Below are 25,830 nucleotides of genomic sequence, written 5' to 3'. Positions count from 1 at the left end.
TTCTTTTCTCCTGGGAATCTCACAACCTCTGGGGGGAAGGAAGGAGCCAGGAGCTGTTAGCTACAAGACCACCTGGCAGGTCAGTCCTTACCCCACCAAGTCTGTCTGTTTTCAGAGCTTTTCCAAGTGGCACTCCTGTAAACTCAATAATCAACACAGAACAAGCCTTCAGAACAGCTCCGGGGAAATAAGCCATCCCTCTTTCCTTGCCATTTTTGCTCTTTTCATTAAAAAAATGCAGCTTCGGGTTTCCCTGGTGGCGCAGTGGTTAAGAATCTGCCTGCATTGGCAGAGGAAACGGGTTCGATCCCTGTTCCGGGAAGATCCCACATGCCGTGGAGCAACTAAGCCTGTGCGCCACAACTACTGAGCCTGCGTTCTAGAGCCCGCGAGCCACAACTACTGAGCCTGCGTTCTAAAGCCCACGAGCCACAACTACTGAGTCCGCGCGCCTAGAGCCCGTGCTCTGCAACAAGACAAGCCACTGCAGTGAGAAGCCCGCGCAGCGCAACAAAGAGTAGCCCCCACTCACCGCAACTAGAGAAAGCCCTCACACAGAAACGAAGACCCAACACAGCCATAAATAAATAAATAAATAATAATAAAAAAAGCAGCTTATTCTTACCTCTGCCACTGTAAAGATATGCTTCTAAATAAATGCTCTGTTTAAGCAAGCCCTTGGAGACGAATGAAGGCTTCTGGGGACCCAAAGGTAACACGGTGACCGGATGGGCTTTCTTCCCTCGAGTCGCTTGCTGTAAGGCTTACCTCTAGCTCCACCTCCAGCCTAGGTGGAGAAGCACAGTCTTGGTAAAAGACACCATGTACTGGAAGATCTTGGCTATGATTCCAATTATGTCCTTTTTTATAAAGGCCCCATTTTATTTTTTTTTAATTTTAGGTGTTTTAGGTATCTATTCTTTGTTTTTAATTTATTTATTTTATTTATTATTTTTGGTTGCATTGGGTCTTCATTGCTGCGTGCTGCCTTTTTTCTGGTTGCGGCAAGCAGGGCTGCTATTTGCTGTGGTGTGCGGGCTTATCTTGTTGCGGACCACGGGCTCTAAGCGCATGGGCTTCAGTAGCTGTGGCTCACGGGCTCTAGAGTGCAGGCTCAGTAGCTGTGGCGCACGGGCTTAGTTGACCTGCGGCATGTGGGATTTTCCCAGACCAGGGCTCAAACCATGTGCCCTGAATTGGCAGGCAGATTCTTAACCACTGCGCCACCAGGGAAGCCCAAAGGCCCCATTTTTAAGGAATAAAAGACTCATGAGATCCCATTCTTTGGACGGCTGCTAATGCTGCTCCCTGTCCAAGTGCAGCGCAGGTGGCCTAGCACAGGTCTTCAGAGAAGGCGAGTGGGGCGCCCCCCTCCAGCCTCCCCACCTCACTTCTCACCAGTCCACCCAAGCCTCCAACTGGATCATCAACATCTCTCAGCATTCACAACACTTACTTCCCTTCGAAAAATCAGAGTACAGCTTGATGGCAATTTTTGTGGCAAATTTAACATAAGAGTATGAATGAGAATCACTATTAATTCCTAAAATCAAAAGGTCAGAGGTGCTAAAAGTCCTTAACGACTGAATGTCTGTGTCCCCTCAAAATTCCTATGCTGACATATAACCTCCAAAGGGATGGTTTTAGGAGGTGGGGCCTCTGGGAGGTGATTAGGTCATGAGGGTGGAGCCCTCATAAATGGGATTAGTGCCCTTATAAAAGGGACCCCAAAGTGCTTCTGTGAGAACACAGTGGGAACACAGCTGTCTGTGAAGCAGGAGCAGGCCCTCACCATACACCTGATGTGCTACAGCCTTGATCTTGGACTTCCACCTTCCAGAACTGTGAGAATCAATATTTGTTGTGTATAAGCCATTCAGTCTACGGTATTTTGTTACAGCATCCCAAACAGATGCTGTATTGCTATTCAGATTAACAGCTCACACGTGGTATCCCTGGGTTGGCAGTTTATTTTAAAAAAACAACACCCCGGTTATCTTATTTTCTTCCTTGTCCATCGTTTTTCTTAACAGAACAAGTTACAAAAAATTGGGGATGGGGGGTATATGATCTTTGCAGACTGACATATTTGCAGAGGACTCATGAATAATAATGATGATTCAAGAGCTCCTAGGTTTACTCCTGAATCAATCAAAGAGCAAAGGACAACATAAGAAGGAATTGTGTTTACAGCAATCTTGTCGTACAACATTGATTATGACAGTGCAGTGGTTACAATTACATTCACGATAGGATATTCCTTGCTCAAACACCAGACATGCTAAAATCACCAGGCTGCTTACAAACTGGAGGAATCAGTGCAAACAGTCATCTGAAGAGCAAAAACCAGAATCGGGAAGGCTATTCTGGCAGTGAGATTCTGACACCAGTGGCTTCCTCGCGTGGGCCACCCTCACTTTGAGTCTTGATCTTTCTTTTCATCTAAGAGGGCGGAGCGGATCCCCAGCTTTTTCAGTTCTTCCACCAGGTCCCCATTCTGGTGCATCTGCAGAAGAATGTCACAGCCCCCCACGAACTCGCCGTTGAGGTACACTTGCGGGATGGTGGGCCAGTTGGAATAGTCTTTAATGCCTACGGGGAAAGAACATTTAAGCGTCATTTCAGTGGTCAAATACTTGTATGGCAAAATACATTTCTCTGCTCCTAGGGACACCCTGTAACCCTTCCTGGCTCCCCACCCCTGGGGGACCGTGTACTTGCTACAAAGAGCCTAAGCTTTAGAGTTGAATGGACCGCTGACTCTTCCAATTATAAACAGTGAGGCCTCCATCCTCTGTTTCCACCCTTATCTCACAAAGTTTTTATGAGAATCAGGTTAAATAAGTCTCATAAACTACCTGACACACAATCGACCCTGGATTAATGGCAGAGAACTTGACTGGTTAATGCAAGTGACACAAGATACACAAGGTTATATTCCCCATGCTTGTGTGGGCCACATTTTCAGCAAAACCAACAAATGAAAGAAATGCCACTCCATTCCCAAATGGACTACCGAACATGGATCCATCATGATAACTCACTGGCACGCTGGGCAGCCCCCACCTAATGTTTTCCGTGCCTGTCTCGGCTGGTGAATTGACAGACACTGAGTCATTGGCTTTGATATTTAATAATTCTTTTACCCAAAGACAAATCCCTCTCCTGTGGCTGGACTGTGGCCCTCATCCTATTCAGCCCCTCAGATGAGCTCTCCATGGGACAGCTGATCTGGCTCAGCACAGAACTCGCAGGGACTGAGTGAAATGAAGGAAAGGCCCAAAGCTCATGAAGGTCCACGTTCTGGGCCAGGAGCAGGGCCACGGGGTGAGTGAGACCCACTCCCTGCCCTAAGAGACAATGGCTTTGAGGACACACCGAGATGAAGTACGTTCGGGGACAGTGCAGCCATGGGGTGACTCTGTGCAGTGCTGGGTCACGAGGATGGTGGCTGTGAAGGAAATGTGGTTTCAATTTTAAGGCAGAAAAGATCACTCTTTTCTAAATTCCTCCTTACCTTTTACTTCCTTTTGTACTCAGAGGTTGAGATGAAGTATACTTTTTTAAAAGTACAAATAAACGAAACAGAAAAGTCAACAAATTCTTCAGGCAAAAGACAGTATTATACAAATTTTAGAAATCGGTCAAGTGGTGGTTTTTGTGTAAACAAACTAAAAATACAAAACCTTTTTCTTGATGCCCTATCATTTATTATCAGATGAGTTTTACCAAGTAAGATTACCAATATGAGTTATATTACAAATAACAGTCCCAAGACACCATGTGTTCTTCTCTTTTAAAAGTCACTGCTTTCTAAAAAACAGCAACTTCACTCTAAACAACAGCGCTAGAGGGCTCCCAGTAGAGAGCTTTATCTTTCTTCTGCAGACAGACTTCATGGATAGAGAAATGGTTACAACGTTATAGGCCCTGAAAAGCTCACTTCTAAGCCACTCTGGGTTTCTGTTTAAAAAGAAAATCAGCTAGAGGTTTGGAGGTTACCAATAAAGGGCAAATTCCATTAACCATCAGAATGTCTTTATACTTGAATACCCTGATGAATTCAAGTTTTTTTTTTTAATTCAAGTTTTTCATCACTCTGATGTTTGGTGCTACATAAACAATTACTTAGCATGTAAGCTGTATGTTTTGGATTTTTTTTTTAAACTCTATCCTCAAACACAGAGCCTATCAGAACTTAACTTTACGTTTCCAATAACACACCTTTTTTTACTTTATGATGGGAGGAGACTAAGAAACGTTTAGAATATGAACTTTTTGCTTCTAAACTTTCTTGAATATGTTACATTTATGTACATGAACCATTTATCTGCACAATATTATATCTGGGGTTTTTTTCCAATTAATAATACACTGCATTAAGTTTTTCATGGCAATGAATATCTACTGATTCTTTTGGTGAGTGCCTACAATTTTTGAAACACCCCAAAGGTGAAAACAAATTTGCCATCCGAGGGCCACCCAAAACCACATGTTTAATCCTAAAAAGTACAATTTTTTAAAATAAAATCTTTGTTGAGTAAAAGAATGACTTGCTTTCATCAATCGTTTTTATGGTACTACACTCAACCAAAGCATTAGGCTTGTCCTATTTTATGGTAGCACACTCAACCAAAGCATTAGGCAACAACTAAACATTACACTGTTGCAGACCATACATCCCAACTATAAGGGAAGGAAGGAAATCCATCCTAACCACCAAAACTACCAAAATAAGTGGGCTTTCCACCATCCTGAACATCCAACATACAGTCACATGCAAGGGAGGCTAACTCCTTCCAAACCCCTTGGCCTGTGACTGTCCTAATAACTTCAAGAACTCAGAAGAACCCACCTCAGAACACATGGCTTTCTGACAGCATCCAAGGTGCCTACCAGCGGATAGTTTATCAAAATTAAACTTAACTACTTCTTTAATTTTTAGATTATCAAGCGTTACAGGCGGCTGTTATCAAAGCAAAGCTCTGACATCTCTCCTAAAAACGATGCCATTTTCCATGTTTAAAAAGTCTGATTACAAGTTTAAATATTTAAGGAAGTACCCAAATTGCTTCCTACAGAGTGAAGTGAGAAACTTCCAGTAAGACTACATTCATAAATTGAAAACTAAAACAAATTCTATCAATTCACAATTAATTGTTTAAGCATGGCTAATTTTTCTCACCCTTTAAATTTTCAGCAACTGCAATATACAGTGATAATGCTTTTAGGTATCACATGGAATAACTCAGAATCAGAGAGCAACTCTTGAAAATTAGAAAATCATACCCAAGAATGAATTTTAATGATAACCATATTTTGTAGATGACAAACTGTGATTCAGTTTGGGACAGAAAATGGTGACTGCCAAATTATATAACAGGTAACACTAGGACTGGGAGTTAGGAGGCTGTCTTACAAAATCAGTTCTACATACACCTACTGCCCCACCAAAAAAATGTCATGTTCTAAAGTATCAAGCCAGAGGGGAGAAAATGTTATGGAAAATTCCTTTCCAGAACTTACAAAAGGTACTTTTCAAAATTCATGACATTTCAGAATATTGGACCTCGTTCCTGGTTTGGACAATAATCATAAGAGCGCCATGATTATAGTTCTCCTTATTCCCGGTAGATTTTCAGTACACGAGCTTCAGAGTCTGATGCAGGTTGATGCCAACTCTGCCACTTAACGAGGCTCTGTTCCTCGGGCAACTCATGTCACCACCTCCTGGAATCGTATTTCTCCATCTTCCTTAACTTAAGAGAATGATGTTAGCACTGCTTGACAAAAAGTAAACCGCGGTGCCGAGAGGGACAAGGCGCTGGTTTGGGGGTCAGCAGACTGTGGCTGGCTGGCTTGTAAATACAGTCTCAGATACATCTGCTCATCTCTCAACCTGTTTCCTTTTCTGTAGAACGGGAATAACTCTATGCCTCACATATTTGTTATGAAGATTAAATAAGATATAATTGGTGAAATGAATGAAGCTCCCACAGCACCAGGTGCACCGTGGCTACTCTCTCCACGTCAGTGTCCTCTACCCCACCCTCCACAGGAATGCTTTCCTGACAATGTACGCAACGGGGTAAACGAGGGAAAGAATGCAGGAAAAATACCAGTGAAGTATGCCATGCAATAATAAAAATACCATTTACTGAGCTAAGGGTTCCTGAGTTTCATACTCTTAAGTTTTTCACATATCTAATCTCATTTCATCTTTACAAAATTCCTACAAGTTATGTATAATTATCCCTATTTTACAGATGAAGAAATGAAGGCTCAGAGAGGTTAAATAACTTAACCAACGTCACAGTGCTGGCATACGGTAGAGACAGGATTTGAGTCCAGGTGTCTAGGAGTCTAAAAGCCAGGTTCTTGACCACCAGAGGTGGTTTCTGGCCGGGGGCTGGCATCTGTCACTCCCGCCCCTCCGTGAGCCCCACCTGCACGACACATGGATCTGCAATCCATGGGACTGTTCCACATCTTTAACATTTATAGACACAAACGGCGTTAAGCCACAATTACCCTTTTGCAATTTGCTTTTTGACTAAGCATCGGCTTTTTAGAGAATACATCTAGATCTAATTCTTTTTTTTTTTTAATTTTTAAAATTTTTGGCTGCGTTGGGTCTTTGTTGCTGTGCGGCTTTCTCTAGTTGTGGAGAGCGGGGGCGACTCTTCGTTGCGGTGCGCGGGCTTCTCATTGCAGTGGCTTCTCTTGTTGCCAAGCATGGGCTCTAGGCACATGGGCTTTAGCAGTTGTGGCGCACGGGCTCAGTAGTTGCGGCACGCAGGCTCTAGAGCACAGGGTCAGCAGTTGTGGTGCACAGGCTTAGTTGCTACACAGCATGTGGGATCTTCCCAGACCAGGGATTGAACCTGTGTCCCCTGCATTGGCAGGTGGATTCTTAATCACTGCGCCACCAGGGAAGTCCCTAGATCTAATTCATTTTAACCACAATTTAGTTTTCCATCATATGACTAAGCTACAGTTGCCTTCTTCAGTCTGCTGCTAACAGACCAAGATCTGTTCTTGCCCACTTTTCATTATTACAAGGAACACTGCAGTGCTCACCCTTACGTGCATCTCCTAGCTCACATGCAGGGGACAGTCTCTCTAGACAAAGGGGTGGCAAACTACAGCCTTCAGGCCTAAGCCGGTCCACATCCTTTTGTAAATAAAGTGTTGGCCCACATCCTTTTGTAAATAAAGTGTTATTGGAACTTCGCCCCGCTCATTCCTCTATGTGTTGTCCCTGACTGCTGTACACTGTAACAGCAGAGCTGAATAGGTGTAACAGAGACCACCAGGCCCCCAAAGCCTCAACTATTTACTCTCTGGCCCTTGACAAGGAAGCTTGTCGATCCCTGATGTAGCCTAAATACCCGCGAGTGAAACAGCTGGGTGTTCAGCTCTGTTCACCTTCAACTTGACTGGGCACTGATGGTCACTCCTTCCAAGTGCGGGCACCACTTTATACCCCCACCTGCAGCACACAACCTGCCCACCAGACACCTACGCACACTTGTTACCTGATTTTTAATGCTTACCAACGTCATAGTTCTACTATTGCCTTAAATTCCTTGATACTGGAAAGGCTGGGCATATTTTCAAATGCTTAATAGCCATTCAACAATAGGATGATGGGTATTCATTCAACAGACGCTGTTCCCGATTCGAGGAATACAGTGGTCATCTGAGTAGGCAGACATTCGAGTGTCTATAATGTTTTTAAGAGCAGGGAAGAGAGTTTATGATAAAATGATAAATAAAAGAAGCATTTATTTATTCATTAAAACATGCACTGAAAGCTCGCTTTCCATAAGCATCACACACAGTGCCCAGGGAGCCGCAGAAGACACGTTCCCTGCTCTCGGGAGGGCAAAATGCTATATATAGACATGGGTGATCTCAACTCTGTTAAAAAAGAAAAAAAAAAAAAAAACTGTTAGAAACTAGATCCAAATGTTAATAATAATGGTTTATACGGAATTACAGGGGATTTTCATTTTCTTTAGATTTTCAGTGTTTTCCACATTTCTCCCATGAGCACGTTACTTTTGCAACTGAAAGTAAAGATTAGTCTTTGTTAAGACCAAGAGCAGGATATGGTGACATCCATCCACTGTGACCCTATCCCTTTGTGGCCGTCTTGTGGGTGCTCCAGATTTTTAAAAAGGAACAAACCTTGAGGAAGGCCAAAACGCAAAGCTGCCTCAGTCACCTTGGTTCCTTGGGTCTCAGGCCTCAGGCTGACACCTCTGTGCATCATACTCCCTGGCTACATCAGGGATCGACAAGCTTCCGTGTAAAGGGCCAGAGAGTAAATAGTTTAGGCTTTGTGGGAGAGTAAATAGTTTAGGCTTTGGGTCTCCTGTTGGGAGACCAACAGGACCCTCTGACTTGGGTCCTTTCTAAAACTCAGCCTTCTCTGGCACAAGAAAACAGGAAAGGCCAATTTTGCAGAAGCCCCTATCCTGTTACTAGAAGTGACCTTGGGTCTGGGAAAAGTTCACAGACATATCTTTAGTTGGCAAAAGCATCAGACAGCCTGCCAGTCTCTCTTGGTAAACCTGAAGGTGTGGAGAGCAAAAAGATGAAGAATCTTCATGTTTTAAAGCCTCACGCTGGCTAAACTAATCCCCACTCTAATAACGTGCTTACACCACCCTGCCCTAGTCTAGAGGTTAATACTTACCACAAGGTTTACTTTTCTAGGCAACGAAAGACGTGTTAGGTTCAATATGTATGCAACACATTCACTAACTAAAAGTAATGGTCTGATGAAGCTCAATGGTCAAGAAATTTAAGGGTTAAATTCCTGTTGCTATTGTTTGAACACTTAAGAACAGAAGACTGGAAGTCAGATACATAAGTGCTCTCGGCAAACATTCCTGCTGTTACTTTCAGTTTACTGGCCATATTCCAGTATAGCCCATCTCTGGTTATATTTCAAAAAAATGTTTTAATTCAAGCATAGTTGATGTACAGTGTTTCAGGTGTACAGCAAAGTGATTGAGTCATACCATCTCTGGTTATATTAAACAGGAGAACAGAAATTCATAAACCAAAAACTCTCAAAACTTTAAGCTACGCAAGACACCAACAACACAAAGTCGTTTTACTAAGGACCGCAGTGGCAATTTGCAAGCGGCCTGAGGCAAGGTCCCAGCAGAAAGATTACAGAGTAGTTTCTCCTATCTTATCTTTAAGGCAGAGACGCCACTGCTGCTGCATGAAGACTGCAGATCACCCTGTATGTGAAAAAAGCCAGCAATTGGTAGCATTCCAGCAGTCCAGGAAGGGAGAAGGATCATGGGCGTAGCACGTGGTAATAATATTATATATGCCTCCTGGTAACTCTAAGCTGTCTTCACGCCTTGTTTCCACCCACCAAAACCGAGAGTTCTATAAGGATTAGATTCCATGGGAAAAAATACTTTTAAAACCATAAAGAGCTAATAATAAAAGAGTTGCCATTTAATGATGCCTTCTGAGTGCGAGATAAGAGGACAAGGCACTTTCTAAAAGTTTTATTTTCCCTTTTTTGCTCACAAAACCTTTGCCAAGTGTGGTTTCATTATCCTTATATTATCGAAAAGGAAAATGCAGTCATGGGACTTGCCTCGCGTTGCACAGCTGATTGGCCAAAGGAGTCTAACCCAAAGCCTTTCCCTGACGCCAGCCTGTCCCATCTCTGTTGGAATGCCTATGATTGAAACTTCAAATGTAGAAGAGTAAAATACAGAATTCTGAATGGAGACTACCATAGAACTTGAGGCCCTAAGACACTTTTTAGAACACTGTCACTAAACAACAGCAGGAAACTCAGGGAGAACTCAGTCACTGAAAGTCTAACTGGAATGCCACCCTTCAGGGGGTACAGGCACGGTCCCCCCTATGCCTCCACCAACCCCACCCACCCCAGCCAAGGAGCAGACCCGGGTGTTCTGGCCTCTCTCTCATCCCCCACTAAGATAAAATAGAAGAATGCAGGTATGGTTCTCAGCAAGGTGCTCATCAGAAAAGATGCTAGTTAACTGTACGGGCCCTCCATCCTCCCCTCTGGGCCACTGAAAAGTCAAAGACACTACTGGGTCTGCCCCAGACTCTGACTGGCTCCTGGAGCTCCAAGCTTGAGTGAGCTAGGGCCCAGGAGTCATTCCTCGTCCCTCTCCCCACAAGCCTCTCCAATCCCTCGCCACCACGAATCTCCCCCATCCTTGAGTATCTAAAAATAAATTTCACGTTTTTTTCTCCCACACCAGATCCCAACTAAGACCTGTCCAAAAGCTGTGTCAACCGCTCCTGTAGCAGCAACAGAGAACGGTCCCTGACACCCCGAGACTCGAGGCAAGACAGGCCAGCGTCTGAGCCCCTAGCCTCAGACAAGGGCAACCTCGACCCTCCCCCCGCCATCAACAGCACCTCTCCTTATCCACGAGACAGGGCAGCCCCTCAAAGTGTCCCCGAAGTGCCTACCTCTTAATGGCTCTTCCTGTATCCCTCTCTAGCCACTTCCCCAGCCCTGCAGAGCAGGGAGTCAGGCTGCTGACCACGCTCCTTGGATTCAGCCGAAGGGCACTGGCCCCGAAATGCCTTTTTCAGCTCAGAATGAGGACCGGGGAACAGCTGGGACTTACTCCATTGCCCAAGTTGGCCCAGAGGCCCAGATCCTCGAGATCCAGTTCAAGTCGGTCAGGCCCCCACCCCAGACCCGTGTGGAAGCTCGTGTCTGAACTCCCCTCGAGCCCCCGGACGGACCTTGCCCGACAGACCCTCGACCCCGCAGAGTGGCCTCGGCCGGTCGCCCCCCAGCCCCGCCCCCGCCCCCAGCCGGCTCTGACCTTGCCGGAGTTGGGGGTCGTCCAGCACGTTGTAGGCCGCGTAGTCACGGACACCGTGCAGCCGCAGGATCTGCACCACGGCGTTGCTGAAGCCGCACTGGGGCTGCTCCGGAGTCCCCTTTAGGAAGACCACCACCCTGTCCTTCTTCACCAGCGCGGCCAGGTGCTCCGACGAGCCGCTGCCGCCCGAGCTCGCCGCCCGCACGTCCGGGCCCCGCAGGCCGCCGCCCGCGCCGCGCCCCCAGCGGAGCAGAGCCGCAGCCGCCCGGCCCAGGGACCCGCTCATCCCCGCACGCTGGCCAGAGCTCTCGACGCCCAAGTACCTGGGGTAGCCAGCCGAAGCCTTCCCGGGGCCCGGCCCGCCGAGGCCCGGCCCGCCCCCCGGAGGTCCTCATTGGACCGGCGCCGAACAGCTCTCCGTGATTGGAGAAGACTGGCCCTCAATTGCTGGATTCCACCAATCATGTTACTCGTCCCGCCCCGACAGGTTGGAGGCGGTCCTTACGCCTGAGCCGCATTCTATCGCCTTACCATTGGCCGCCGGCAACCGTTTTGTCAGTTGATTGGAGAGAGTGGATGTCCATCAGGGTCACGCTCCGAGGCAAGGGGAGGCGAAACGAGAGGGAAGACGGCTTCTCTCTGAAGGGTAGATAGGCCTGCTGGGATGCTCCGGGAGGACTTGGGACAGGCGCTGGGCGGGGTTTCGCCGTTCCGCGGAACGCCGGGAAGGGGTCACTTCCAGATGAAGGTTCCGGTTCCGGTGCGGGCGGAGGTTGCGTTGCCGCGGCAGCGCGGTTGGCTGGCCGCTGGTTCTTGCGTTCCGTGTGGTGGCGGGGCTGGAGCAGGCTTGGATCCGCCGTTCCCGGCTTAGGTGAGCTTCCCGGAGCTTCAGTAAGGCCGCGGCTGTTAGCGGCGAGAGCAGGGACTGTGCCGGGCTCTGGCGGCCAGGCCCGCCCGGGGCTACGGCGTCGGGGCCTGGGCCGTGTGTCGCAGCCCTCTTGTGGTCCCAATGCCCCCGTGGGAGCAGAGGCCCAGACCCCTTCCCGTGGTTCCCGCCTCCGCACCGCGATTATTTCACTAAAACAACTTTGATTTTTAAAGTTTGTAAAGAGCTCTCGTCTGTGTGATCGGGGCTTCGCTGACTTTCCAGCCGACCTAAGCCCCTGGGCTTGGGCCCAGGAAAGGTTGAATGGGGAACTAAGAAAGAAATTGGTTCGTTCGCCAGACGTTTTCTGAGCAGCTGCTGCGTGCAAGGCACGGTGCCGGCGCGGGACCTGCGCCCAGAGCTTGAGAAATGAGAAGCAGGTACAAATCAATGTGAGGGTAGAGAGGAGGGAAGGGAAGCCTCCCTAGGCCCACTGCTTTCTCTGTTCTCCATTGTGCTTAGTACATCTTGACATATATTTGTTAGCTTGTTTATTGACTTCCCTCCCAGACTGGCAGCTTCATTCATTGCTGTATCCTCAGTACGTAGAACAGTGCTTGGAACCCAGCAGGGGCTCACATTGGTGGAAAGAATGATCCCAGAAGAGCGGGGCTCAGTGAAATCGCCACGTGGTCTGTAGTCTTGGAGCGGTGCTGGGTTGGTGGTACCCTAGAGCACACCAGACTTGCAGAGAAAGCATTCTCCAGAGGAAGCTGAGGCATGGCTGCTCAAGGGACAGCAGTACCATGTGCAATTTTCCTCTGATAGTTTCCGAGTACTGTTGCCACGGTGATAATGGCTGTGCCACGTCATTATCTATCAACCGACAGTAAGAGAAGCCTTTGCAGTCAGATGTTGTTTAACAGATGGAGTGGTTTCTGTTGGACACTAAGTACTGCTACAGATTACTTTCTTTTTAAACCCTAAGTATTTTAAAAGTTGTGGCTGGAGGTGACCTGGTTCTGCTTTGGAGATGCTCAAGTTTAAAAAGCAGAAAATGAGTACATGTGCTGCCAGCAAGTGAATCTTCCAAATAATCGTTCACCACGAGACTTGAGGCATGTGGGACCCAAAATTGATTAGCTTCTTAAAATGTCCTTTTTTTTCCCCCCTCCAGAGTTGTTGATTCCAGGTAAATCAGAGGAACAAACATCATACAGAAATACACAGGACAGTAATATACAGGAGGCGATGTGATGTCGAAGCTTAACTGTTGTTTCAAAAGTCCAGCATCCGGTGCACCTAACAGTAGGGGCTATATTATTTGCAAAGTCACCTAACTTTTACTCATACTTATGTTCTGGTAAGTTTGTTTTAGTTTTTTTTAAAAATAAATATTGGCAGTTCATTCCAGAAAACCTGAATTGTTTATTGCCTACTCTGAACTGTCTCATTCTGCTCTTGAGTTAACTGGAATAGGGAGAAGAATTTGCAAACTTATGATGTGAGGATCCAGAGACGTAGTGCTAATCATGGGGGGTATCATGTCACTTATCTAGTGTGTGATACTGGCTTTGCCAGTACAGCTGGCAGACATTTTATTAAATTGAGAAAATACAGCTGTCATTAAAGGTTAAGGGTAGTCCTTCAGCAGGAAGAATACAAAGCCTATGTTTTCCAAATTTATAATAGAGTTGCTGTGTACAGTCGAGTATGATGAGGACGTCCATGAAATGCAAGGAAAGCAAGTCGGGGCTCTTTGAGGGAGCTAAGTGGGATGGCTTTGATAGTATTGATCAAGGCCAGGAAAACAGATCATGTATCTAGACCAAAGAAATTGAAACAATGCACCTAAATTTAAGTTTTTAATAAAGCAACCTAAAATGCAAAATGTTGTATGTGTTGAACATACTGCTTTCTGTCTTTGACTTAAAACCACTCATCAAGTATTAGCACCAAACATCAGTGATTTAAAGAATCAAAGAAAATAGTGTTCAAAATATTTCTTCCAAAGCTCCCACTTCTTATATATGATGTGGCATTTCAGTTACGAGCTTTCTCATTAGAAATTCTGCAGTGAGAAAGTATGATAAAAATACACTTCTTAAACAGTTGTAAGAAATCTGCGTTTATGCTCAAATGCATTTGGGTGTTTTGAACATGGAAGTCACCATCTTTATCAGTTGTGATCGCCCATGTGGACATGAATGGGGAGGTAGGGGTGGGAAGTACAGGAAACTTAGGAGAATCCTGGGATTTGGGGTCACAAAGTGTAATTAGACCCCAAACTAAATAATCATACCATGTAAACATGCTGACTCAGGCATCCTAAAAATGTTTTTCTTCCCTGTGCTTATTTATAGATAAGGCTTTACTATATTTAGTAAAATTTCTCCTTTCTCCCCACTCCACCAAAAGCAAATTCACTGTTGAACCCATAATTAAAACCTTATAAATTTGAGATCATTTCTTCCTAGATATCAGCTCTAAATGAAGAGTCAGGATTATTGAACCTAAGTTGAAACTTTGTTTGAACACTTAGCGTGTCAGTGTTTTCATACCCTAACTTCAGTCCTAAAGGTCACGCTGCATTCTGACAGGGTGTGGTGATTGTGCATAGGACACATGACCCAGAAATGTCTAGGTCTAAGCTGGCCAGAGCATTCTGTGAGTGTCATTTTAAGAGAAAAGTGGCTGCAGGTGTTGCACAACGGGTTGAGCCACCAAACATTCCTGAGCTAAAATAGCATTTGAGACCCAGATTTCCATAGACCCAAGCTGAAACTTGAGACCTTTCTCCGTGGTGCCCCTTAGCTATTCAGTCATTTTAGAGCATCACTGCAACCCTGGAATTAACTTGATTCCCTAAAAAATAATTGTTATGTGTGAGAAACAGAGGTATTGCCCAGCCCCCTGAGAAAATTTTTGCTAACCTGTAATGCAAAGATAGAAATGCCTTTGCAGGGACTTCCTGGGGGCGCAGTGGTTAAGACTCCGCACTCCCAATGCTGGGGACCCAGGTTCCATCCCTGGCTAGGGAAATAGATCCCATGTGCATGCCGCAACTAAGAGTTCGCATTGCCACAACTAAGGATCCCACCTGCCACAACTAAGACCCAGAGTAACCAAATAAATATTTAAAAAAAAAGAAAGAAAGAAAAGAAATGCCTTTGGGATCTTCACTACCTCTATCTGACAAGACAGCTGGGTTTATAAATACTTCTCTGGCCATGGGAGTGGCCTCAGTTTTGCTAATCGCAGCTGTGGGCTCAGTCTAGAGTCAGGAAGGGAGACCTCATTCGGCCCCCCTTCCACTGTCACAAAGGTCCTGCTCTCCTCCTCTGGGTAAAATGAAGAGAAATGATGTCCTGTAAATTTAGTTCAGTCTAGAACACACTGTGGGAGGTACAGGTGAAAATGGATTCCTGAAGAAGCACTTACGAAAACCCTGGATGTCACAGCAGAGCCTGATTCTGTCTGGGATTTGGACTGTAGAGGTGGGAGGCCTGGCTTCAGTCCTAAGCATCACTTACGAGCTCTTGGATTTTCCTTGGAATTTTCTGCCCCTTACATCTTCCTCGTCCTGGATTTGTGGAAAATGCATTTGTGTCGTCTGCAGAAGGTAATGCCTATTTCACGATGTCTTTATCTAAGGATTGCAGAGTCTTAATGAATCACTTTGTACTCTATTCCTCTGCTCCTAGACATTTACCCCAAAAATACTGGCATGCATGTGTAGTACAGCAAACTGGTTTTGTGCACATGAATTCACTTGAAACTTGCATTAGCCCTAGGATAATAGTTCTCTGGCATTTTGGTCCCTAAATTAAGTTCTGTTTTCACTATAAGATCGCACATGCTGCGGAGCAACTAAGCCCGTGCACCAGAACTACTGAGCCTGCGCTCTAGAGCCTGCAAGCCACAACGACTGAAGCCCGCACGCCTGGAGCCCGTGCTCTGCAACAAGAGAAGCCACCGCGATGAGAAGCCTGTGCACAGCAACAAAGACCCAACTCAGCCAAAAATAAAAATAAATAAATTTATTTTTTAAAAAAAGAATGCATGGGCTTCCCTGGTGGCGCAGTGGTTGAGAGTCCGCCTGCCGATGCAGGGGACACGGGTTCGTGCCCCGGTCTGGGAAGATCCCACATGCCGCAGAGCGGCTAGGCCCGTGAGCCATGGCTGCTGAGCCTGCGCATCCGGAGCCTGTGCTCTGCAAGGGGAGAGGCCACAACAGTGAGAGGCCCGCCTACCGCAAAAAAAAAAAAAAAAAAAAAAAAAAAAAGAATGCATGAACCAGAAGTTAAAAAAAATGATTGTTAATAACATCTTTTGACGGACTTGAGCACTTTGGGTTCCTCTTTTTACCTTCACAAGCACTTCTTAAATCTTACTGTGGAATCGTAGCAAAGCCAGCAAGTCCCACAGAAAATGGAATATTCCTGAATTATCTCCAGGGTATGTATGTATTGGATACAGGTGTGATTTTTATGCTTTGTGAAACTAAAATGACAACAATTTCAATGCAAAACTCCAATGAAACAAATAACCCATAGCTTTTCACTTGTGAAAGTTTCATTCTCTTTTGTCCCCATGCTGCTTTTTCTCAGTGAGGCCTGAAGTCCCTGGCTATATATAGGCTTTTAAAATCAGACGTCTGCTGGACTTTGTTCTATTGAGAACTTTATTTCGAGGGAAAGAGCCCAAATCATATCTCCTGTCAGGTAATATTAAGAATTAAGTGGTAATCATAAAACATGTTAAGACTTAAGTAAAGATGATGAATTGTTGACTTTTCCTCAGCTGTCTGTTTAGTGAAAGATTTTAATGTTTTGTGTTATGTTTCTTTTTCTTTTTGCAAGCAGATAGATTCCATAATTCAAACTGTTATTACATTTCCAGCGACTTCTGAGAAGGCGCCCAGACCACAGAATTTAGAAAGCAAGGAGCCAGTACTGTTGTGTGTCACACTTGTTAGGAAGATTTATCTGTTGGCAGGAGTCTGTGTCTTTCTGATAATCACTGAGGTTGCAGCCAGGCGAACACTGAGAAAATTTTATTGTTTTCCTTTGAATGATGGCTAAGATGTATTGCCAAGGCCATAAATATTCTTTGAGTCAGAATTTCATTTCATACTTCAACCTTTGAGCCTTAACAATTTCAGGCTTCAAAATTAAATCTTGCTCTCATGGGAATCCACTGCTCTAGCCTACTTCAAAGTAGCTAGCGAAGGACCCCAGTTTCACGGATTGGGGGAGTGGGTTGGAAATGGGCTGACATTAACTGTTCATTTTCCTTTGCAGGAAAAAAACTGGAGGATTTAAAAAAATATTTTTTCCTACTCTTATGGCCAGAAAAATCCCACTTGCTAATTCTAAACTTTACACTTTTTGAAAGTGTACTCTACACTGAGATAGAATTAATTGATGCCAAATTTCTGTGAGCCAGAGTTTTGGAGTTTTAATAAAAGACTGTATTATAAACCAGTTACACTGTAAAAAAAAATAACTAAATAAAAAAAGGGAGGAGCATTTTGCATAGGCTGCACTTGCAAAATTGAGTCACCAAGAGAATTTTGTATCAGAAGCCTTGAGAAGGTGACATATTTGCAGGCTTTCTCCCCTCTCCAGACATCCAGTGACCTGCCCTTAGTGTAACTAAGCACATATGTCAGTCCACTTGGTGAGCTATTCCCATTGGTTCATCTCTTCCTACTGCTCAGCGGCAGCTCTGTGATGGTTCATGCATATCGCCGGCTGGTGGGGAACAGGGCCAGTAACACCCTCCTACCTGAAGGGATTTTTGAATCCCTTCTTGAAAAATAACCCATCTTTCAAAATCATTCTGTCTTTTGAGAAACTTGGAGCATTTCATAATGAGTCTCTGCCTTACCCCACAAGACAGGTAGGGGGCACTAGTCTATCTTACTTAGGAAGCAGGGGCAGCAAGAGCCAGTAAGTGCTGTGGGTGTCAGTGCACACAGTGGGAATTAATCCTCTAGCCGGTTTCTAGGAAGAGGTTCTCAGTTCCCATCCATGTCCTGTTCTTATTTTAGGGCATGGTTTACTCTCTCAGTTTTCTAATATTACAGCCACAACAGATTAGAAGCAGTAAATTTAAAAGGCTAACACTGAAAGCAGGAAGAAGCAATGACTTAACAGGTTAACAGGAGATTTTTTAAATTGAGAAGCAGATATTTTTGGATTTTCCTCTTTCTTTTTTTTTTTTTGAAAAGTCACATTCTGGAAGCGTTTGGTGTAAGCAGGGGCAAACATCCTTCACATGTCACAGTTCCTTGAGCATTAGAGCCTTTTGTAGTAATTCTAAATCATCCAGAAAAGGAAATGGTATTTCATGTGCTTTGGTTAAGAAGTCAAGGAAACGTAGCATATATTAGATTGCCAACAAAAATTATACAGACTCATGGCCTAAGGGGGTTGTGTTCAATAAACTTCAGAGGAATACTTTCTTCCCTCATGCCAGATAAACAGAGTTTTATTCTACTTTTTAAAAAAAAATATTTTTTTATGTCTTTATTTATTTGGCTGTGCCGGGTCTTAGTTGCGGCATTCAGGATCTTCGCTGAGGCATGCAGGATCTTTCGTTGCGGCACGTGGGATCTAGTTCCCTGACCAGGGATCGAACCCAGGCCCCCTGCATTGGGCGCATGGAGTATTAGCCACTGGACCACCAGGGGAGTCCCTATTCTACTTCTGTTATGTGTCTCATATTAGTCCATGATGAGCACTTAGAAATACTTAATACATTTAATTAGGTGGTGAGGTATTGAATAATATGGGCATAAAGTTGGGTTTTTGTAAACTGTATGAATCAGTTTGGGCTTGAGAGCTCAGCTAACATCAGGCCTGGAGACAGCTGCTCATAAAGCAGTTCTGCAAACCCTGACAGAGACAGTCGGTAGAGGGGCTGGTGTTTGAATTGAGTGTTCACGAAGAGGTAAAGAGCTGCTATTTAAAAGGGAAGGACAAAAAAAATTAAAGAAAAGGACATGCCAGGGAGAGGAAACAGCCAGGGCAAAGGCACGAAGGCGCAGGCATGCTCTGGGGACACACCAGGCCTTAGGATTTTGTCCTTGGGTTGAGAGAAGATCACAGAGAGAGTGTAAGCAGCAGAGCTCTTGAGAGATGAGCCTGGTAGGAATGTTGATGAATTGCAGGTGGCCCAGACTGACCGAGGGAGGCCAGTCCGGAGACCCCTGTAAGATGGAACAGTTCCCAGGCTCTGGCTTGTGTGCTGTGGGTGAAGGGCACCAGTGCAAGCCACATCCCATACTTTGATGGTAGGACTGACATCATCTGGTGACTGGCTGGATGTGGGGACGAGGCTGGGAAGGAGAGGGCGGGACTCAGGCTTACTCTCAGGTTCTGGCTTAGCTGCTAGAGCGAGGAATATGGGAAACACGGGGAGGAGGAGGGAGGGTTGAAGGGGTGAGTCCTGGGTTACTTCCTAACATTCTGTGTTTCCAGGAATCTGAGGGGCATCTATCTAAATCATTAGGTTATATCTGAAATATTGGGGGAGATGATTCAGATGATTTCCCTGGCGGGTCTGGACCTGATGGTAAAAGAGATGCGGGCAGGGAGAGCTAGAAAAAGGAAAAACCGGGCTTCCCTGGTGGCGCAGTGGTTGAGAGTCCGCCTGCTGATGCAGGGGACACGGGTTCGTGCCCCGGTCCGGGAAGATCCCACATGCCGCGGAGCGGCTGGGCCCGTGAGCCATGGCCGCTGAGCCTGCACGTCCGGAGCCTGTGCTCTGCAACGGGAGAGGCCACAACAGTAAGAGGTCCGCGTACCGCGGAAAAAAAAAAAAAAAAGAAAAAGGAAAAATCAGGGATGAAAGCTGGGGGCTGTGTGCAGTTAAGGAAGGACAGGCCTGAAGACTGGAAAGGAGGCGGGAGGAGAGACGAGCAAGCGCTTCCAGGAGAGAAGCCCCGTCAGGGCTGTCAGAAGCTGTGAGAGAGGCCAGGGAAGGACCCAGGTGTCCCCTGGGTTTGGCAGTGGAGGTAAGCGAAGCATGGCTGTGGGCTGGGCAATGAGGGCGTTCCCCGACCTTGGGCGGCTCCCTGAGCCTCTCAGAGCCTCTGGAACATGAAGGATCTGGGCCAGTGCATTTATAGTGTCTTCAGGCTGCTATTGGTGCGCGTGCACCTGCGTTTCAGGCCATCTTAGAGAGTAAACTGAGCAGACAGGGTCCAGTCCTTTGCCCAGGTTTGCCAGTGACACAAACAAACATTTCAGCTGGGATGATGAAACAGCCTTGATTGCTGAAGCAGGTGAACTAATCCCACGGGCGCAGCGCCAGCAAGGACCTTTGAAATACCCAAGGACACAGGATGTGTGTGCTGCTTTCTCTCCTGCCTGCTCGTGGGGGCTGCTTCTGTCTGCTGAGTACGGCTTTTGAAGAGCCAGGAGGTGCATTTGGTGGCACGAGCCGTTTTTCTCTGCACACCAACTCGACAGCATCAAAGAAGAAAATGAGGGTTAAAGTTCTGTAAGATTCCAGGCCAGGTGCCGGGGTCTCGCAGTGCAAGGACTTGTGGCGGTCAGTCCAAAAAGCGTTTGTGCCGCCTGTGTCTGGGGCCAGTTGTTTGCAGCAAGATTCTAAGGTTTGCTGGAAAGAAGCTCCTGCAGTGAAACGGCCTTCTCTGCTGGGGAAACACCAAGAATTGTCATCAAGAGCAACAGGTTTCATACAGGTGTGTGGATCCCTTTGACACAAGCCTCGCCCGTCCAGTAGCGGGGCCAGCCGTGCCCCAAGTGTGAGTTTCCCCCGAGCAGAGCCCAGCCGATTGCATGGTGATGGGGGTGGCACAAATGCCCTGCACCATTCTCCTGCCCTAACTTGGGTGCAGAGCCCCCGCTGCCCGTCCTGGGCACCCTGCCTATCACACTGAGCTGATAATATTATCACATGTTCAGAACAGCCAAGCCTGCCGAAAGCAAGGAGAGAACATTTCAGCAGATTTCAAAAACATATGTCTCCAGGGAGCAAAAACAAGAAAAGATTCCTCTTCCTTAGTGGAGACGTCTTCCTTAGCCACAGCCTCTTCCTGAGTTGGTCTGCCATGAACTTTGGTTGGCAAGCCTAGTCGTTGGAGGTTTCATTTCCCATGATAGCACACGTTTGCACAGAACTTCAAGTTCGTAGCACATTCTCATGGTCCTTATTCTCTGCGATCCTCATGACAGCTCCTACGGGGAGCCCAGGGCACGAACTGGCCCCATTTTGTAGATGTGGAGGGGTGGTGACCCGCCCTGCACTCAGCCAGCTAGGGAATGCCTAGCCCCGGAGGTACCACGTCAGGAGATTTCCATCCAATGAGCTTTTCACTCTGCCACGCCTCCCCCCTCCCCATGCCCCTCTCTCCCCGCACCCCACCCACCCCTGGCTTCGCAACACTGACATTATCAAGGCTGCATTCAGGTTTCAAAACAAAATCAAACAAGCCGGGTTCCTAGTGTGCCCCGTGCCATTGTTTCAGCCAAAACAGTGAAGCTGGAAAGCTGAGCAGCTGTCAAGGCTGTGACAGAAGAGTAATCACACATCTCACCTGTTTAGCACCAAGGAAATCTCTGAGCATGGCTGTGACTTCCCTGGTACAGAGCAGTTCAGAGAATTCAAAACCACAATCATCATACGAGAGGAGCTCAGCCAGCCCTGCGTGTTTCATGGTACAAGTGAAACTGAAGCTCTGATGTTTTTCTCACTGAATGTGCAGGTGATCAGTGTAACTGGAGGGCTCAGCCCTGCTGTTTACACACACACACACACACACACACACACACACACACACACACACACACACACACACACACACACACACACACACACACACACACACACACACACACACACACACACACACACCTCTCCAGGCTGGTCCTCTTCACACACACACACACACCCCCTCTCCAGGCTGGTCCTCTTCATTATGTGCAGACGTGGCCCCCTGCTATTGCTACCAGGCAGACAGAAGGGGCAGTGATGATTAATAAGAGTGTGGGCTGAAGCCAGAGTGCCTGGGTTTGTACCCCAGGGCAGTCACGTGATAGCTGTGTGATGATGAGCAAGTTATTACCCTCTCTGTTCCCTCATTTGTAAAATTAGATAATAGTAGCTGCCTTGATGAGGACTAAGTGAGTTAATATAAGTCAAGTCAGAGGACAGTGCTTGGCACACAGTAATCCCGTAATAGATGTTAAATATCATTATTATTCTCCATCATTCAAGATGTAGCTCACATCTCACCTTATCCACAATGCCCTCCCCCAAACACTCGAGGCTTCCCTCCGCTCCCCCGTTTCTGGATTCCACTGAGAGTCAGTTCTGTACCGTGCTGTCTAGCATCTGATGACCTGCACTGCTGTCTTGTTAGTTCAATGTTATTTCAAATGTTTCAGTCTTAATGTTGCTTCCCCAATAGATTGTAAATTCCTGATGGTAGGAACCATGTAGTTTGCTTTTGTTGAATTTCCACAACTCACAACTTCCTGGTCCTGGACAGTTACTAGACACTTCAACATCCTTGGAGTGTGTTCATCACTACAAATAGGAAAAATTCTGGTGGCGTGGTGTTGTATACAGGTACTATAACTAACAGTTAAAACTTAAAGCATAATGACTTACCTTGAACCAAAAACCTGTACTAAATGTTTATAGCTGTTTTATTCACAATAGAACCCAAGCTGAAAGCAATCTTGAGGTCCTTCAACAGGTAAATGGCTAGACAAACTATGATCCATCTAGACTATGGAATACTACTCAGCAATAAAGAGATATGAACTCTTGATACAGTGACAACCTGGATGAATCAGCAGTGAATTGCACTGTGTGAAAATAGCCCATCCCAAAAGGTTACACATGATTCCAAGGTTATAAATGATTCCATTTATATAACATCCTTGAAATGGCAGAATTATAGAAATGAGAACAGGTTAATGGCTGCCAGGGGTTAAGGAGGGGATGAGGGCAGGAGTGGGGAGCAGCATGAGGGATCCTGTGGTGATGGAAATACTCTGTATCTTGATGGCATCAGTGTCAATATCCTAGTTATGATATTGTACCAGCTACTTTTGCAAGATGTTACCATTGGTGTAAACGAGGTAAAAGGCACAGCGGACTCTCTCTCTCTGTATAATTTAATACAACTTCATAATCTACAATTACCTCACGTAATTTTAAAAAACCACTTAAGATGTTCCTTAAGCAAATGCAGAGAGAATAGATCGGCTTGCCCACTGATGAGCAGAATATAGCAAGGCTCTTTCAGAAGGATTTTATTTTTTAGGAATAAAGATGGCGATTTTACCTTAACATTTTTATTTCTGTTATTACTTATTCCTTGGACTATAATAATAGTAGTGTTTAATAGTCATGCTAAATGACATTATTATCCAGTACATCAAGATTCACATTGTTTTTTAAATTGGAAGGAGTAACTTAGAGATGATCTTTTCCAATTCTCTCATTTCACAGATTCAGAGACTCAGAAGTGACCCAAAGTTACACAGCTAATTAGCAGCATTAACAAGGGCTACAACCCAGTCAACCCAGGATCCAGTCCTGTGCTTCCGACGCACGTTATATTTTTATTTTATAAAAGCAGAATTCAGAAAGAGAAAGACAAATACCATATGATATCACTTATATGTGGAACCTAAAATATGATACAAATGAATTTATCTACAAAACAGAAACAGGGGCCTTCCCTGGTGGCGCAGTGGTTAAGAATCTGCCTGCCAACGCAGGGGACACGGGTTCGAGCCCTGGTCCGGGAAGTTCCCACGTGCCGCAGAGCAACTAAGCCCGTGCGCCGCAACTACTGAGCCTGTGCTCTAGAGCCCGTGAGCCACAACTACTGAAGCCCGCGCATCTAGAGCCCGTGCTCCGCAACGAGAGAAGCCACTGCAATGAGAAGCCCGCGCAGTGCAACGAAGAGTAGCCCCCGGTCGCCTCAACTAGAGAAAGCCCGCGCGCAGCAACAAAGACCCAACGGAGCCAAAAATAAATAAATAAATAAATTTATTTATTTAAAAAAAAAAAACCCAGAAACAGACCAACAAGCATAAAGAACAGACTTGTGGTTGCCAAGGGGGGATGGGGGAGGGGTGGATTGGGAGTTTGGGATTAGCAGATGCAAACTGTTATGTATAGAATGGATAAACAACAAGGTCCTACTGTATAGCACAGGGAACGATATTCAGTGTCCTGTGATAAACCACGATGGAAAAGAATATGAAAAAGAATGTATATATATGTATAACTGATTCACCTTGCTGTACAGCAGAAATTAACATGCTGTAAATCAACTATACTTAAATAAAATTAATTTTTGAAAAAGCAGCATAATTCGTGTATGTAGCGGAATAGCCTGAATTACTCCAGTTACCGTGCTTAGTGCTTGAGATGACTGCCATCCGGCAGGGGTGCCCCTACTCAGTTACTGGGTGGCAGCTGCCAGTGGGGAAGGCAGCCAACTCAGAGAGGTTGACAAAGCAGGCTGGTGGATCCGCTCACCCTACGAGCACACAGTAGGACTGGAGGGGGAAAAGACAGACCAACACTAGGAGAACTGGCAAAGGAGGAAACAAAGAAGGAAGCAAATGAGAGCAGAGCCAGGATGAGAACCAGCTGTCCACGTCCAGATAGGGATATCTCTGATGAGGCGTCACAGAAATGGCTACCCCAGTGCAAGCTTTTCATCTACGCTTAGCCAAGAGCACTAGGTAAGTCGTCACCAAGGCGGAAGCCAGGCTAGGGATGGAGAAATGGGAACATAAATTTCCAGAACACCAATTACCACTCTTGGACCCTGGGCAGGGTCCCTCCTTCCTGCCCTCTTGCCTCAGTTTACCCATTCGCACACGAGGGGTTGAATTAGTCAGAAGAGCCATTCCGGCTTTCCTTGTTATCTTTCTGTAGAGACTGAACACACAAACAACTAAGAATCACACAAACTAAGACTTGAGGATTGCTGTTGAAGCTAGCTAGCCAAGGCAAATGTGAAACAGACCTGAATAACCTCCCCAGGCTTTTTAAGTTGGCCCCTGCTTCCAGGTGAGTGGTGGTAGAGATGCTGGACGCAGGGAAGAGGCGTGGAGAAAGAACAGAAAAAATTTCACTCTTGGGGAGACTTTTTGAAAGTTGCACAAACAACCCCCATCGCCAAATGAGTCAGTTTCCAAATGGCATCATTTTAGGGCCTCCTTGTGGCTCCTTCTCTGGGCCACGTCTGAAAGGGAGGCTGGGTGGGGTTTCCCGTGCTCAACTGCAGAGATGACAGAGGGGCTCTCCCGCCTGCCTTTGCCAGAATGTTCTTTCCAGATAAGCTTTCATTTCCACTCCTTTCTGTAGCAGTGGGTAATGCTGACGACAAACTGAAGTTTTTATAGCCTTCCTACTTGCAAACTCCCCCATTCTCCCGCATTGTTTATTCAACTTTTTTCCCTTCCATATGGACTTAGTGCTTGAGATGACTCTGCCATCCGGCAGGGGTGCCCCAACTCAGTTACTGGGTGGCAGCTGCCAGTGGGGAAGGCAGCCGACTCAGAGAGGTTGACAACCAGGGTGGTGGATCCGCTCACCCTACAAGCACACAGTAGGACTGGAGGAGGAAAAGACAGACAAAAGACTGCCATAAAATGAACAAAAAGGAAGCTCCTGTTTTTATGGCAGGCTTAAGGAAAGCAATGGAGGACTATACTGAAAAGCACTAAGCCCTGTAAAACTCAAGCTAATAATAATAATAAAACTAGTAATGTCTGCATGGTATTTTGCAGTTTATAAAATATTTTTATCCCATGTATTCTCACCTATGAAATGTTATTGCTATCGCCATTTAACGGATGGGAAAACCAAGGTTCTAAGAGGTTACCCGGCTTGCTAAGGTTCCCTCAGTCAAGCAGCAGAGCTGGGCCTGGGATTTGGGTCTCTCAGCTCTGACAGGTGCTCTGTAGTGGGAGGAACAGTCCATCTCTGTACCACACTACCCTGTTCAGGCTACAGCCCCTTGGACACAGAATTGCTGCCCTGTGACCTCCTTTCGGGTGATCGTCCGAAAGTATGACTCATTCTTCTCCATATTCCCAGGGA

General features: G+C 46.0%; 1 protein-coding gene and 1 long non-coding RNA gene across 6 annotated transcripts; one reads left to right on the top strand and one right to left on the bottom strand.

Annotated features, from left to right (window-relative positions):
* Positions 1-1,952: 1,952 nt before the first annotated feature.
* GLRX5 (glutaredoxin 5) lies at positions 1,953-11,212 on the bottom strand. Its single transcript, XM_081229813.1, has 2 exons — positions 10,854-11,212; positions 1,953-2,592 (listed from the first exon to the last, which is right to left on the bottom strand). The coding sequence occupies exons 1-2, from the start codon at positions 11,137-11,139 to the stop codon at positions 2,414-2,416; spliced, it is 465 nt and encodes a 154-aa protein (XP_081085939.1). The 5' UTR covers positions 11,140-11,212; the 3' UTR covers positions 1,953-2,413.
* Positions 11,213-11,587: 375 nt separating this feature from the next.
* LOC308614914 lies at positions 11,588-23,805 on the top strand. Of its 5 annotated transcripts, XR_014015461.1 has the most exons (4): positions 11,588-11,724; positions 11,955-12,158; positions 12,896-13,081; positions 15,044-15,556. It is a non-coding gene; the product is annotated as an uncharacterized lncRNA (long non-coding RNA). The 5 variants fall into 5 exon arrangements; XR_014015458.1 differs by lacking the exon at positions 15,044-15,556 and adding an exon at positions 23,215-23,805 and having other exon boundaries at positions 11,591-12,158; XR_014015460.1 differs by having other exon boundaries at positions 11,591-12,158; positions 15,099-15,557.
* Positions 23,806-25,830: the final 2,025 nt, after the last annotated feature.

Source organism: Mesoplodon bidens (assembly GCF_964165515.1).
Source record: "Mesoplodon bidens genome assembly, chromosome: 3".
In the NCBI taxonomy this organism is placed as follows: Eukaryota; Metazoa; Chordata; class Mammalia; order Artiodactyla; family Ziphiidae; genus Mesoplodon; species Mesoplodon bidens.
The sequence above is the reverse complement of the archived record's forward strand: the minus strand, read 5'-3'. Positions and strand labels throughout refer to the sequence as shown.